Source organism: Macaca mulatta, chromosome 9 (assembly GCF_049350105.2).
Source record: "Macaca mulatta isolate MMU2019108-1 chromosome 9, T2T-MMU8v2.0, whole genome shotgun sequence".
NCBI classification, from domain to species: Eukaryota; Metazoa; Chordata; class Mammalia; order Primates; family Cercopithecidae; genus Macaca; species Macaca mulatta.
In genome coordinates this window covers 77,602,973-77,616,860 of record NC_133414.1, presented here as the reverse complement: position 1 = coordinate 77,616,860, position 13,888 = coordinate 77,602,973, and the positions used below count along the sequence as shown (strand labels likewise).

Genomic DNA, 13,888 nt, shown 5'->3' with positions numbered 1-13,888 from the left:
TCCCCCTTGTTAGCCCACAGCTGTAAAAGGCTGGATGGAAACAAGAATTCAAGAGACTAAAGTTATGTGCAGTCCCAAGTGTGAAGTTTTGCCCACAGTCGGTGCCCATGGTTCACACTATGCTCCCAGCACAGGTTTCCAGCACACACCCTTGGCATGTACCTGTGGCCTACGCACTCATGCTCACAGCCTGTGCACACGTGGGCCACTCATCTATGGAGCAACTGCCTTTTTTTCTTCCTCTTCACATCTTCTGTCAACTTAGAACGATTAAGCATCTTGCACTGGGCTCAATGCTTTGGGAAGGACATTGATTCATTCATTCATTCATTCAGCAAGTATTTATGAAGCACCCACTCTGTGCCAGGTACAATTCCGGGCATTGGAGATGCAAGGGTAGAGCAGACAGATGAAGCTCTCCTCTCCCGGAGCCAGTGTTCTGGGGGATGAGAGGCCATCAGCAAGCACGTTTCCATCTAGGAAGGGAGTAAAGCAGGGTGCCGAGAGGGAAAGTGATGGGGGTGGCCCACATTAGGTCAGGGGTCAGGGAAGGACTCTAGAGCGGGGGGGCATTTGAGCTGAGTCCTGATTGCTTAGAAGGAGCGAGCCAGAGCAGATCTGGCCCTGGCAGAGGGACCAGCTGATGCAGAAGGCCCCAGGTGGGGAGCAGCAGGAAGGGCCGGGGTAGGGGTGTTGGGAGAAGAGGTGGGAAGGGTGAGCAGGGTCTGGATCTCGAAGGCCCTTACAGGGCTTTTTTTTTTTTTTTTTTTTTTACCAAGTAGTGCATGGAGTGTTTGAAGCAGGAGCTGCCTTGTTGTCTGTGCCTCTGAGAAGTTTCCATGTGGCTGAGAAGCTGGGTGGCAGCACAGTTGTAATCAGGTGCTCAGGTGCTCCCCTGTCTGGGTGGCAAGCGTGCCCACATGGGATCCCATAGAGGAGGCCAGGCCTGAGGAAGCCAGGGAAGCAGGAGGGGGCGTGGGGAGGCCAGCAGAAATGTGGGCCTCCGCGGGGAGGGAATAGGCGATGCAGCATGGAGGATAAGAAGCCCACAGCAGCCGCACTAGGGCCCCAGGAGATTGTGGATGCCGTCGAGAGCATTATTCGGTGGAGGGGTGGGGACAAAAGCCAGATGAGACAGTTCGGAGGTGATAGGCAGGTGAGGACGTGAGACAGAGGGAGAACAGTGATTTGAGAACTGTGTCATAGGTGGGACAGGAGTCCACATCCCAGTCTGCACCTGGAAGGTTGGGCTGGTTCTGCCCAGGGCCTGGCACGTAGTGTGCACTCACCAGATGGTCGCTGCCCTGAAAGAACTCAGCACCGTGCCTCCTTTCCTGCCTCTGGTGTTTGCTGTCAATGTGCAGAGTGCTGGACAAAACTGGGCCAAGGGAGCTGTCCCACTGCCTGCTGCCCTCAAGCAGAGCTGACCTGGCACATGCCTCTGGCATGCTTCACTGTTGGCCTGGCCGCCCCAGTGGGCCCAAGCAGGGGATGCCACCTGTTCCTTGGGCTGTTACGTATTTGCTGGGGCATTGAGGGGATGAAAGGTTTTTTGTTTTTTGTTTTTGAAACAGAGTTTTACTCTGAGTGCCCAGGCTCCAGTACAATGGCATGATCTTGGCTCACTGCAACCTCCACCCCCAGGTTCAAGCAATTCTCCTGCCTCAGCATCCCAAACAGCTGGGATTACAGGCGACCGCCACCACACCTGGCTAATTTTTGTATTTTTAGTAGAGACGGGGTTTCACCATGTTGGCCAGGCTGGTCTCAAACTCCAGACCTCAGGTCCACCTGCCTCGGCCTCCCAAAGTGCTGGGATTATAGGCATGAACCACTGTGCCCGGCTGGATGAAAGGTTTTGAGTACTAGGGGCTAGGAGGGACCAAGAGAAAGAGGAAGAGATTTTTTGGTTCTTCCCATGAACTAAGCAAGGGAGGCAGGGCTAGCCCTTGCACCATGAAAATGGGAGAGAAGTGATACAAAGGTTCATCTGATGTCACAGGTGTCACAGGTCTGCTTCTTGTAAAGGGCCTCCTGCACGGGGGGCTTCCTGCACGGGGGGCCTCCTGCATGGTGGGTTCTGCATGGGGCTTTGCTGAGTAACCCCCATCCGGGCCCTATCCCCTTCCCTCATGGCCCTGTGACCGCCTGGCACCATGACCCTCTCCCTGCTCCTGGCTCTAGGAAGCTCCAAACCTCTCTCACCTGCCTGCCCACCTGCCTGCTAGGTTTCCAAAGCTAAACAGAGGGGCGGCTGTCTGAGCAGGGCAAGGGAGCCAGCAGCCTGCCTGGGTTCCTGTCCGAGTGTCCAACTTTGCTTCTTCCTTTTAGGGCAGCGTCAGGAAGGATCTTAGGAACGCCGTGTTGCTCTGGGGATGAGGAGGCTGGAACAGCAACTTAAAAATAGAAATAGTACCTGGAAGGGAGGGAAGGAGAAGGTTCAGAGGCTTGTCATTTAGGCACCCCAACTTCTATACCTTACCAAGGTGCCAGGCCCAGAAGGGAGGGGTAGCTAGGGCAGCTCCCTCACCCACACCTGCCTTCTCACCCCTCTCCTATTTCATGAGCATTTACCATGCATCAGATACATTCCTCACAGCACCTTTATCAGCAGGGATGCCCTTTTCATGCTACAAACAGGATCAGAGAGGTTGTCACTTATACAAGGTTGCACAGCATCTAGAGACACAGAAAGGACTAGAGCCCAGGACTTCTAACCCCAGCTCCTGCTTCCCTCCCATCATCAGCCCCAGACAACCTGAGAGTGGAGAGGACAGAAAGTCAGGATATCAACACCTTGTACTCCGAAAACTCAGTGGTGCTTCTCACCCTATCAGTGGGGTAGGTGGCCTCACGCCCCACCACGGGCTAAACAGGGTGCATGGGGGATGTAGCCCCACTGGCCATTCTACACATTCTTGCCAACAGCTGCCAGGCACCAGCCTCACCATTGTTTTTTGCACAGCTGGTCTGTGCCAAGTGCCATTCTAGATGTGACCCCCAACTTCGGGGAGTTTGCATTCTGGGAAGGGAGATGGTCAGCCGGAAAGCCCCACCACAGGAGCTAGGCTGGAGGTCCCCAAGGTACACCAAGAAGCTCAAATGACCTGGACCTGGGAGGGGTGGCCAGAGGCTTCTGCTGGAGGAACCTTAAGTAAGTTAGTGAACTTGTCTCAACCTCAGTTTCCTTACCCGGAAAATGGGTTAGTTGCTGCCTCATAGGGCTTTGCTGAGGATTGGATGAGTGCAAGTGCTTAGCATGGCACCTGGCACAGAGAAACATGCCTCAGTAAACTTCAGCTGCCCATATCATTGGTTGACCCTCCCAACCAGAGTACAAGCCCTGGGAGGGCACAGATCATGCCTGCTTGTTCACCGCCGTATTTTCAGTGCCTAGGCCAGAAGCCAGCACAAGGTAAATGCTCAGAAAATATTAACTTAATAAGTTCATGAGAAAAGGCCCAGAAAAATTAGGAAACGGCAGGACAATTCCAGTTAGGAATAGACTCTCCTAGGCCAGGTGAAGTGGCTCACACATGTAATCCCAGCACTTTGGGAGGCCGAGGCAAGCGGATCACCTGAGATAAGGAGTTCGAGACCAACTTGGCCAACATGGTGAAACCCCATCTCTACCAAAAAATACAAAAATTAGCCGGGCATGGTGGCACACACCTGTAATTCCAGCTACTCAGGAGGCTGAGGCACGAGAATCACTTGAACCCGGAAGGCAGAGGTTGCAGTGGGCTGAGATTGCACAACTGCGCTCCAGCCTGGGTTGCAGAGTGAGACTCCATCTCAACAAAAAAAAAAAAAAAAAAAAGGAATAGACTCCTTTCTGCACCTGTATTTGCTCTAGTCGTAAAAAAACTTTATAGCCAAGTGCAGTGGCACACCTGCGGTCCCAGCTACTCTGGAGGCTGAGGAGGGAGGATTGCTTGAGCCTAGGAGTTTGAGGCCAGCCTGGGCAATATAGCAAGACCCTGTTAGATATTATCTATTTAGATGATAATAATAATGACCTGTAATCCCAGTACTTTGGGAGGCCTAGGCAGATGGATCATCTGAGGTCAGGAATTCAAGACCAGCCTGGGCAACATAGTGAAACTCTGTCTCTACTAAAAATACAAAAATTAGCTGGGCACAGTGATGCATGCCTGTAATCCCAGCTTCTCAGGAGGCTGGGGCAGGAGAATTGCTTGAGGCGGAGGTTGCAGTGAGCCAAGATTGCGCCATTGCACTCCAGCCTGGGCGACAGAGCAAGACTCCATCTCAAAGTAATAATAATAATAATGATACATACTATTTTAGTCGAGAGTCATTTTTTCCTTTATCCATCTGTTGTTCACCAACTGTGTATCTCTTGCCTGGCCCAGAATTGAGAGATAATGAGGGGCCCAGACAAACTCCCTGTCCTGCCTGAAGGGATGTTCAGTATTGAACAATTGTTGCTTTATGGCTTTATGACAAAGTCCCAGGTGCTCATGATAATCTTTGTACAGTGGTGGGGCTGTAGGGAGCCCTAACATAGCCTGGGGAAGGCTGCCTAGAAAGTGGAGACCTGAAGGCTGAGGCCATGTTAAGGATTTAGGTAGAATTTATGCACTATGGTATTTTTTCTTTTGTTAATTTTTTATAATTTACACATACACATGGTAAAATGTGTAACAAGGCACAGTGTTACATAGCAAACATAAGCCTCACTCCACCTTCTCTCTCCACCTACCTGTCCACCTTCTAGATGCAGCCGTTGTTACCAGGCCTTGCGTTTTCCTGCAGCCAGAGTCCATTTGTATCTCACATCTATATTTTTTTCCCGGCATTTGTTTCCAAATGGGATCTTGCTACTTTGGAGGTTCTCCACCTGGGATGATTTGGCACCCCTCACCTTCCCACCCCAGGAGACACTTAGCAATGTCTGGAGATACTTGATGGTTACAGATGAACAGGGGGGGCCAGGCATGGTGACTCGTGCCTATAACCCTAGCACTTTGGGAGGCCAAGGCAGGTGGATTGCTTGAACTCAGGAGTTCAAGACTAGGTTGGGCAACATGGCAAGACTTCATCTCTACAAAAAATTTTTAAAATTAGCTGGGTGTGGTGGTGTGCACTTGTGGTGACTAAGGAGGCTGAGGTGGGAGGATCAATTGAGCCTAGGAGGTTGAGGCTGTAGTAAACTATGATCATGCCACTGCACTCCAGCCTGGGCAACACAGTGAGACCCTGTCTCAAAAACAAACAAACAATTATTGCCAATTAGTGGGTAGAGGCCAAGAATGCTGTCAAACATTCTATAATTCACAGGACAATCCCCACTTATCTGGTGGAAAATGGCAACAGTGCTGAGGTTGGGAAGCCCTGTCCTGCATAAGCACAGGGTCTGCACCTTGTGTGTATGTGTGTGTGTGTGTGTGTGTGTGTGTGTGTGTGTGTGTTCTCATGTATTTTCTGGATCATTCACATTTATAGATCCACCTCATTATTCTTTGTGGCCACATAAAAATCCATTACCTGGATGCTCCACCATTTTCATTTAGGTATTTGCACTCTTTCTGCTATTATAAACATTTATGCTACAAGGGTTATTCTTTTCCATGCACATGCCTTTGATGTGTGAGGTCAAGGGAGAAACTGATGGAGGTGGGATGGATGAACCCAATGGTTCATTAGCATTTTAAACAACCTATTAAAGATACCTTCAGTCTCTCTGGGGCACATTATGTCTGGAGAGTGGGTCTGGGCCCTGGCTGCTCACCAGGGCTGAGATCCTCAAAAGTCTGATGGAGAAACATCCTCTGCATTCCTCGTGTACAGACAAGGATGTTCTGACCACCTGTCTCTCCACAGGATGAGGGTGTCCCCCACCTGAAGACGACAAGCCGGGTCCTGAGTGATGCCGCTGAGCTGAGTGTCCAAGGCCGGCCCGAGGAACCCCCATGGCCCCACCTTTCCCCATGGAGAAAGGACTCACTTTGCTCCAGGACTGCCGGGACTTTCTGCACAGCCTGAAGATGAGAAGCAAATACGCTCTTTTCTTGGTTTTTGTGGTGATAGTTTTTATCTTCATCGAAAAGGAAAATAAAATCATATCAAGGTGAGGGTTGCAAGCCCAAGTCTTCATCTTCCTTTCAAGGTGGGGTGGGTGGGGACAAGGAGGTAACTGCAGGGCTCTCTGTGGACCTGCAAATGCATTCCTTCAACAAGCCATCCCCAGGCCCCTCCTGTGTCCCAGGCAGTGGCTTCTGCACACGTCCTCATGACTGCACAGGGGCGAGACTTGGGCTCTGGACTCAAACAGCCTGGGTTGGAGTCCCCCGTGTTGGCCCTCTACAACTGTGAAAGGTTAGGCAAGATACTTCACATTTCTGAGTCTTCAGTTCCTCTTCTGTAAAATGTGGCTAATGATGGGACCAGCATTGTTGTAAAGAGTGAATGAGAAAATGTAAAAGCATTTAGCCCAGTGCCTGGCACATAGTTGGTGTCCAGTATTTGCTGGCTGCGACTATTACTATTAATTTACTTCCTGGCCTTGCATTAGCAGCACATCTCCTATAGAAGTCTTGATCATTGAACCCGTGGAAAGGCAAGGTCCTAGTATGGATACTCTGATGGGCAGGGCTGCCATGTGCAGCTGCCAGGCCGTGTACTGCTCAACTCCAGGAGCATGTCCCTCAAATAGGCTACCCTGGGAACGTCCCTTTACCTCTTTGAATTGGCAGCATACAGCTATGTGCAGTGGGCCTGTTAGATGTAGAAAGATTTCTTAGCCTGTTCTCCTCCCAGGCACAAGCCCTGCAAGAAAGCATTAGCTAAGATGGGTGGGTCAGGGATTGGGCAATACAGTGGACACTGTCAATGCCCCACTTGGGTCACTGAGCAAGGACCATTCTAACTTGTGCCTATTGGGTTCTACTGCAAGCCCCTACAGCTCTGCACCTGAGAGCTTTCTCTCCACCAGCACACTGGCAAGCCGGAAGTACTAGGGAGTAAATGTCCCCCCAGATCCCCATCAGACTGAGCCTCTGATGCCCACACCTGCTTCTAGCAGCATATCTGTCATGGACCTCTTTCCTCTCCTGCCTCACTTCCCTATCCAGTTCTTCCTGTGATCATGTCCCAAATAAACGAAGCACAAATCCTTGCCTTAAAGTCTGCTTTTGGGGAAACCCAACTGAGACAGATCTTGTTCATCTGCTTGGGAGACTGCTTCGGGTTGCCCAGGAGGCGGGGTCCCCAGTCAGCCACTGACCCTGATCTTCTTTGTCCTCACAGGGTCTCAGACAAGCTGAAGCAGATCCCCCAAGCTCTGGCAGATGCCAACAGCACCGACCCCGCCCTGGTCTTAGCTGAGAACGCATCTCTCTTGTCCCTGAGCGAGCTTGATTCAGCCTTCTCCCAGCTGCAGAGCCGTCTCCGCAACCTCAGCTTGCAGCTGGGTGTGGAGCCAGCCGTGGAGGCCGCAGGGGAGGAAGAGGAGGAGGAGGGAAAGGAGGAGCCACCCAGACCGGCCGTGGCTGGGCCCCGGCGCCACGTGCTGCTCATGGCCACCACGCGCACCGGTTCCTCGTTCGTGGGCGAATTCTTCAACCAGCAGGGCAACATCTTCTACCTCTTCGAGCCGCTGTGGCACATCGAGCGCACAGTGTCCTTCGAGCCGGGGGGCGCCAACGCCGCGGGCTCGGCCCTGGTGTACCGCGACGTGCTCAAGCAGCTCTTCCTGTGCGACCTGTACGTGCTGGAGCACTTCATCACGCCACTGCCCGAGGACCACCTGACCGAGTTCATGTTCCGCCGGGGCTCTAGCCGCTCCCTGTGCGAGGACCCCGTCTGCACGCCCTTCGTCAAGAAGGTCTTCGAGAAGTACCACTGCAAGAACCGCCGCTGCGGCCCCCTCAACGTGACGCTGGCCGCCGAGGCCTGCCGCCGCAAGGAGCACATGGCCCTCAAGGCCGTGCGCATCCGGCAGCTGGAGTTCCTGCAGCCGCTGGCCGAGGACCCCCGCCTGGACCTGCGCGTCATCCAGCTGGTGCGCGACCCCCGGGCCGTGCTGGCCTCGCGCATGGTGGCCTTCGCCGGCAAGTATAAGACCTGGAAGAAGTGGCTGGACGACGAGGGCCAGGACGGCCTGAGGGAAGAGGAGGTGCAGCGGCTGCGGGGCAACTGCGAGAGCATCCGTCTGTCCGCAGAGCTGGGGCTGCGGCAGCCCGCCTGGCTGCGGGGCCGCTACATGCTGGTGCGCTATGAGGACGTGGCGCGCGGGCCGCTGCAGAAGGCGCGCGAAATGTACCGCTTTGCCGGCATCCCCCTGACTCCGCAGGTGGAGGACTGGATCCAGAAGAACACGCAGGCGGCCCACGACGGCAGCGGCATCTACTCCACGCAGAAGAACTCCTCGGAGCAGTTCGAAAAGTGGCGCTTCAGCATGCCCTTCAAGCTGGCCCAGGTGGTGCAGGCCGCCTGCGGCCCTGCCATGCGTCTCTTCGGCTACAAACTGGCGCGGGACGCCGCCGCCCTCACCAACCGCTCAGTCAGCCTGCTGGAGGAGCGGGGCACCTTCTGGGTCACGTAGGGGCGCCGGGGCCCCGTGTGCCCCTCCTCGTGAAAGGCCTGCCCCGCCTTTCTGCCGCAGCCCTCGCAGAGGGCGGGTGCGCAGCGCCGTGAGCGGGCAGCACCTCCTGTAGCAGTAGGGCCCCCAGCCAGCGCTCCGCCAAAGCGGCGGCCCCAGGGTTAATCGCGGAGAACAGGACAGTGTCCGGTCCCCTTGAGGGCCATCACACCCAGACCCAAGGGGTTGCAGCCTCCTGAGCAGGCCCAGGCAGGCCCGGGCCTGTTGGCAAGCTTCGATCTCAGAGAAACATACATTTGTGCCTGGAGACCCTGCAGGCCAGAGTCCAAATATTTAACAACCAGAAGGGGCAAGGCTCTGACCAGTGACAGTCAGACCTCCTACTTTATTTGGTGTTAACCGTTTCTTGTCTGGATGGTGAAGTCTGGAATCTGGGTGGGTCCTTGGAGGAGGGGCCAGGACAGCCCTGGGTGTCAAAGGTGGCATTTGAGGCTCATTTGAGGTGACAGTGGCTGTTTACCAACCAGTACAGAGCGATTCAGCATTTTCATGAATGGAATGGCTGGATGAATCTGGGCCCCATATCGAGCTGAAAAACACACACATGCGTATAGACATGCATACATGTACGCCACACACAGACAAGCCTCATAAAGGCACAAGTGCACACACATCTATGCAGACAAGCTTCCTCGCTGCTTATGCCTACAGGGTTTTTCTGTATCACACACCTCAGAGGAGCCTGTGATTACATTTGTAGGATTATTTCGAGGGCAGGGCAGGGGAAGGAAATGCATTAAAGACCATGACATGACACGGTTCCCTGGCCAGGTTTGGGACTGAACGGCAGATTCAGAACTGCAGCGTTCAAAGCCCCTGCCCGCCTTAGGTTCTCATGGCTACCTCCTCTGACCTATCCACATCCTTGCGGCTGGCAGGCAGGATGTTTTGAAATGGTGCAGCCAAAGGCCCGGTCCAGCTTGGCTCGCTCCCGAACATGTCCATATTTGAAGGCTGCCTCAGGCCTGGCAGGGAGAGGCAGCTGTGGTCCCTGCAGGCAAAAGGCAGCTCATGGGGCCTTCCATTTCCAGCCAGGCCTCATCTGGGGCAGGGCCAAGAGGAAAGTACAGAGTACCCGTGGGGGAGAAGTCCCGCCAGGATGCACCCCTTCCCTGAGAAGCCTGCCTTCTCCCTCGTGGACAGGGTCGGCCAGCTGGTTGCCGTGGTTACAACCAGTGCCTGGAATTCCTCCTTAGGGCTCTGGGAAGAGTATTGCTCAATGCAGGATGTGCTGGGTGTTTTATTTGGGGTTTTTAAGTTATTTATGGCTTGGTGTCTTTCTTGTTTTGTGGCTGTGTTTTTGCTTTTGTTTCTGCAGGAGCGCCTCTCCCAAGCAGTGGGGGCCTGAGGGCTTGAAAGAGGCTGGGAACACTAGCAGGGAGCACTTGGCTCCTGGCAGAGGGAGAGGACAGGAGGAGGAGCCTTCCCCAGGAGGAGCGAGGAGAGGTGGCCGCATGGCAGGCCACAGTGCCCTATGGGCTTTTCTGTTTGAACCCCATGTGGGATGAATCTCAAAGCCACCAGCGTTCTGGCCTAGTGTCCAGAGCAGCAGAGATTTGCAGCCCTCGCCCCTCCCTGAGAAGAAGCCGGATTTGAAAATCCCTCACAGGCCCTAACATGTTTCTTGGGTGGGCAGAGGCCTCATGATCAAGCAGCAAGTATACCCAGAGTAGAAGCCCTTCCCCACTCCCACCTCAAACCCAGGAGCAGAACTTAGTGTCCAGAGCTTGCAAGGGTTTGCCGAGGGCTGCCCAGCCCTGTTTCTGGTTTCCTGGACAATTTCTCTGTCAGATACGGCCCATTGTAAACCCAGAGGGCTGCATTTTGGGTTGAGTAATACGGACACCAGGGAAGTACAGAATGAGTCCAGCATTGCCGTGGGGGAGGGAAGAGTGTGTCCTGGCAGGAAGCCACCATTGGAGAAGGTGAGGCCAGTAACCGTCTCATGGGATTTGCAATCATCAGCCTATTTGAGCTGCTGGGTCTCTGTTACTGTGGACTCCAGTCATTCAAGGAGTTCTCCACTCTTGGGTTTTTTTTTCTTTTCTTTTGCTATTTTGCCTGAACACCCCAACACTCTTGGTTTTAGAGGCCAAGAGTAAGTTGTGCAGAGACATGGTTCTAATTTGGAGTTCAAAGGAACACCAGCTCTGAAAAGGTGACTATGGGGTCAGGATGTTTCTGGCAGGCTCAGAAGTGCTGGCTGCTCTTCCCCAGCCTCCCCACTGCTCCCTCCTCTGTTCCCCATGTGGAGGTGGGGGGTGCTGGGACTGGGGAGAGGGCAGCCACCTCCATCCAAGGTTCTTCCTAGGGGCCTTGCTATTGTGGACAGCAGACTTTATCCCTCCTTCTTACTCTGGGCCAAGACCTCCCACTCCGCTCTCTGAGGATGGCACCAAGAATGGGCCTTTGAGACTTCTCAGGACATTGACAATGTGCACACTGCAAGTTGACTTAATTTATTTATTTTGTGAAAAGAAGAGACAGAAAATACCTTATTATCTGCAGGGACTCGACGCTGTACCCGAATCAAGAAAGAAAATAACAATAGAAACCATTCACACACTCTGTTCATGCACGGACACCAGAAGCCGATTCAGAACACCAGAGGAGAATAAGCCGGAGCGCCAGCACCACGATGGCCCCGGGACGTTGTTTAAGATCTGAGATCCCTTGGTTTCTCTCATGTTTATCTGAGATGCCACATCAGGGCCCTTGCTGCTATATTACCTCTGCCCGGGTGTTTGAGACCGGTCACAAGTGCGTGGGTGTTTCCTGGAAATGTATTCCCCTGGGATTCAGCGATGCTCTGGGAACCGTTGGGGTTTGGGGAAGGACAATGTGGTGTGACTATTGGCTTGACACGTTGTGGATGTGGTTGGAGTCATCCACGTGGACACGATTTTCAGCTTGGAGCTGGGATGGAGAAGATGGAAGCGCTGGGGGCCGGGCCTCCTTTTCCAGCAAGGCTGGCCCTGGTTTCTCCTCTGTTCCAGCTTGTCTGCCAGAGCCTTCCCCTACAAAGTGCCCACCTGCCCGGAGACAGAGGGAGCAGCTGAGGCCTCTCTCCACTGGCCGCCAGCCTCCGCAGCACAAGAGGACTATTCAGCTATGAGTGTTTACTCATGTTCTTTCTTATTGATGAGTTCTGCAGCCCAGCCTATAGAAATGGCTCAGAACATTCCAGGCCTTGGTGAGACAGAGCAGCATCCAGCGCTCACAGGCTGTCCCCGCTCTGCCTGTTCCCATCTTCCCCTTGGGGCCTGTTCATAAATTGAGGAATGGATAAGGGCCCTGGAGGGTCCTTGGGAGTAATTAGTGGAGGGCAGGATTCCCAGGTCCCCGTAGAGAGGGAAGGAGAAGCCCACATGTGCACAGAAGCCCGTCTCTGTCACACACACACCGCAGGTGGTCACCGATTTATTTTCCAAAAGCTTAGAAATATAAAGCAAATTTAGGCTTTTGTCCCTCTGCGACACATGCACTTGAAAATAAACAGAAAAGAGATGTTTAATAACAAGTTTACTTCCTGTCTGCTAGCACCCTCAGCCTGGGAGGTACTGCCAGAGGCTGGCGTAGGGGAGCAGCTGCTGACCAAACCCCACAGAACGGAGGCACCAGCATCACACGACATCTTTCCCTCCCATCTCGGTCATCTATCTGTCTGGCAATGGAAGGAGCTCCAGCAGGAGGTCCTTCCCAGAAGGTTGATTCTTGGCCTGGGTGGTAGAGGAGATATCCTGACCCTAAAGTCTTCCAGCCCCAGGTCATCCTCTGCTATGCTGGGGTCTATTGACCGTATAGGCCAGGTGCGGTGGCTCAGGCTTGTAATCCCAACATTTGGGGAGGCCAAGATGGGAGGATTGCTTGAGCCCAGGAGTTGGAGACCAGCCTGGGCAACATGGTGAGACCAATTGACTGTAGGGCTTGTCCCTTGCTAGAACAGGAGCAGAAGACTGAATAGCTGTGTCCTCAAGGCAGTCCCCTCCCACCCCCATTCCCAAAGTCAGAAAGCGAAGCCAGATCTCAAAGGCTGATACCTGAGGCAAGGAGAGCTAAGGGGAGAGAAAGCGGGGTGGGGTGGGAGCAGACACCTTCACAAGCCAAGTGTGTCTTACAGATCTGTACAAGCTGATAGAAGGACCGCCTGCTGAAATCCAGGGCTCCTGAGTTGATGGGTTTGCTTGTGAAGCTTCTAGGACAAGGCGCAGCCAGATGGAAGGGAGAGGATCCAGGACTTCCTAAATGCAGCCGCATCACCTCTCAACTCGCTGCAGTTTCAGAGACAGTGGAAGCTGCTCTTTACCTCAAAAGCACAAAGCAGAATTGGCAACTTCACATGTCTCAAGAGCTTCAAGATCCTTTGGTCTCGTGTCCTTTGGCACCCCACAACTGTATGGGGGACAAATTTGTTACATGTTTCCAAGGCTACAGACATGGTGCCATCCTCACGGGCCTAGCTCATGTGAGGTACTTTGTGGATCAGGTACTTTGCTGGGGGGATACAATGACCCAGGTGGTCTGTGTCCTCTGCCATTGGTTTGAACAGGGCACCCCCTGAAGTCTCCATCTCGGCTGTATAGTCTAGTCCAAATTTGCCTGGCTTCCCCGCTCCCTCCCAGGTCCTGCACACTGTCTTTTTGCCAACACCTCAGCCCTGTGTGCTATTTCATGTCTGCATGGTACGAGACACCGCTTCACGGCATATACTGCCACGGTATGTACATATGCATCCACGTGTATGTGTAGCATGTAGCTCATTCTGCTCAGCCTCTGGTCCGTTCCACATTGCTCCCAGCCCCACTGCTGTCACTGTCGTCCCAGATGTCCTTGCCATGGCCACAGACAATCTGCCGTCTCCTGGAAACGCTGGGGCTGCCCTTCAGAGAGCTGGCAGCCACTGGCAGTCAGGGCCTGCTTTGCAGAATAGAATGTGAACCCATCTCCTGATGGCCTACTTGACTTATTTAATTAAAGATGAAAACATGCAACGAGCAAAACCTGCAGCGTGTCTCTGCCTTTTCCTTTGCATTTGTTCTCAGCAGCAATTGGGTCACAATTTTTTTTTTTTTAATTGACGGAAGGGAGGTGACTTCCAGCATGAAGCAGGACAGAGAATCCATTCCCTGCCCATTCCCAAAGGATCAAAGGCACTAGGGGAATATGGGCAGGATGAACGTTCCTTGTGTTACCAGGCTGGCAGAGCTGGTAGGGACTGCGCTGGGGGGAGAGAGAGAAAACCCAGGTATTTGGGGGCAGAGACAG

The 13,888-nt window shown here is 53.5% G+C and overlaps 3 protein-coding genes across 5 annotated transcripts in view; all 3 read left to right on the top strand.

Annotated features, from left to right (window-relative positions):
• Positions 1–13,623, top strand: part of CHST3 (carbohydrate sulfotransferase 3) — a 51,677-nt gene extending 38,054 nt beyond the window's left edge. For all 3 annotated transcript variants that reach the window (XM_077946646.1, XM_001106464.5, XM_015147419.3), the window contains exons 2-3: positions 5,845–6,091; positions 7,270–13,623. In XM_077946646.1, coding sequence (XP_077802772.1) covers positions 5,934–6,091; positions 7,270–8,566 — 1,455 coding nt within the window. In that variant the 5' untranslated portion in view covers positions 5,845–5,933 and the 3' untranslated portion in view covers positions 8,567–13,623. The remainder of the gene's footprint in view (positions 1–5,844; positions 6,092–7,269) is intronic.
• On the top strand, positions 10,799–13,623 carry LOC100423563 (uncharacterized). Its single transcript, XM_015147421.3, has one exon. The coding sequence runs from the start codon at positions 10,799–10,801 to the stop codon at positions 11,288–11,290; it is 492 nt and encodes a 163-aa protein (XP_015002907.2). The 3' UTR covers positions 11,291–13,623.
• On the top strand, positions 11,262–11,738 carry LOC107000167 (uncharacterized). Its single transcript, XM_077946647.1, has one exon. The coding sequence runs from the start codon at positions 11,262–11,264 to the stop codon at positions 11,736–11,738; it is 477 nt and encodes a 158-aa protein (XP_077802773.1).
• Positions 13,624–13,888: the final 265 nt, after the last annotated feature.

Excerpts from the sequence above, each read along its gene's own strand:
- LOC107000167 (XM_077946647.1), top strand. The coding sequence starts at position 11,262 with ATGGCCCCGGGACGTTGTTTAAGATCTGAGATCCCTTGGTTTCTCTCA.
- LOC100423563 (XM_015147421.3), top strand. The coding sequence starts at position 10,799 with ATGTTTCTGGCAGGCTCAGAAGTGCTGGCTGCTCTTCCCCAGCCTCCC.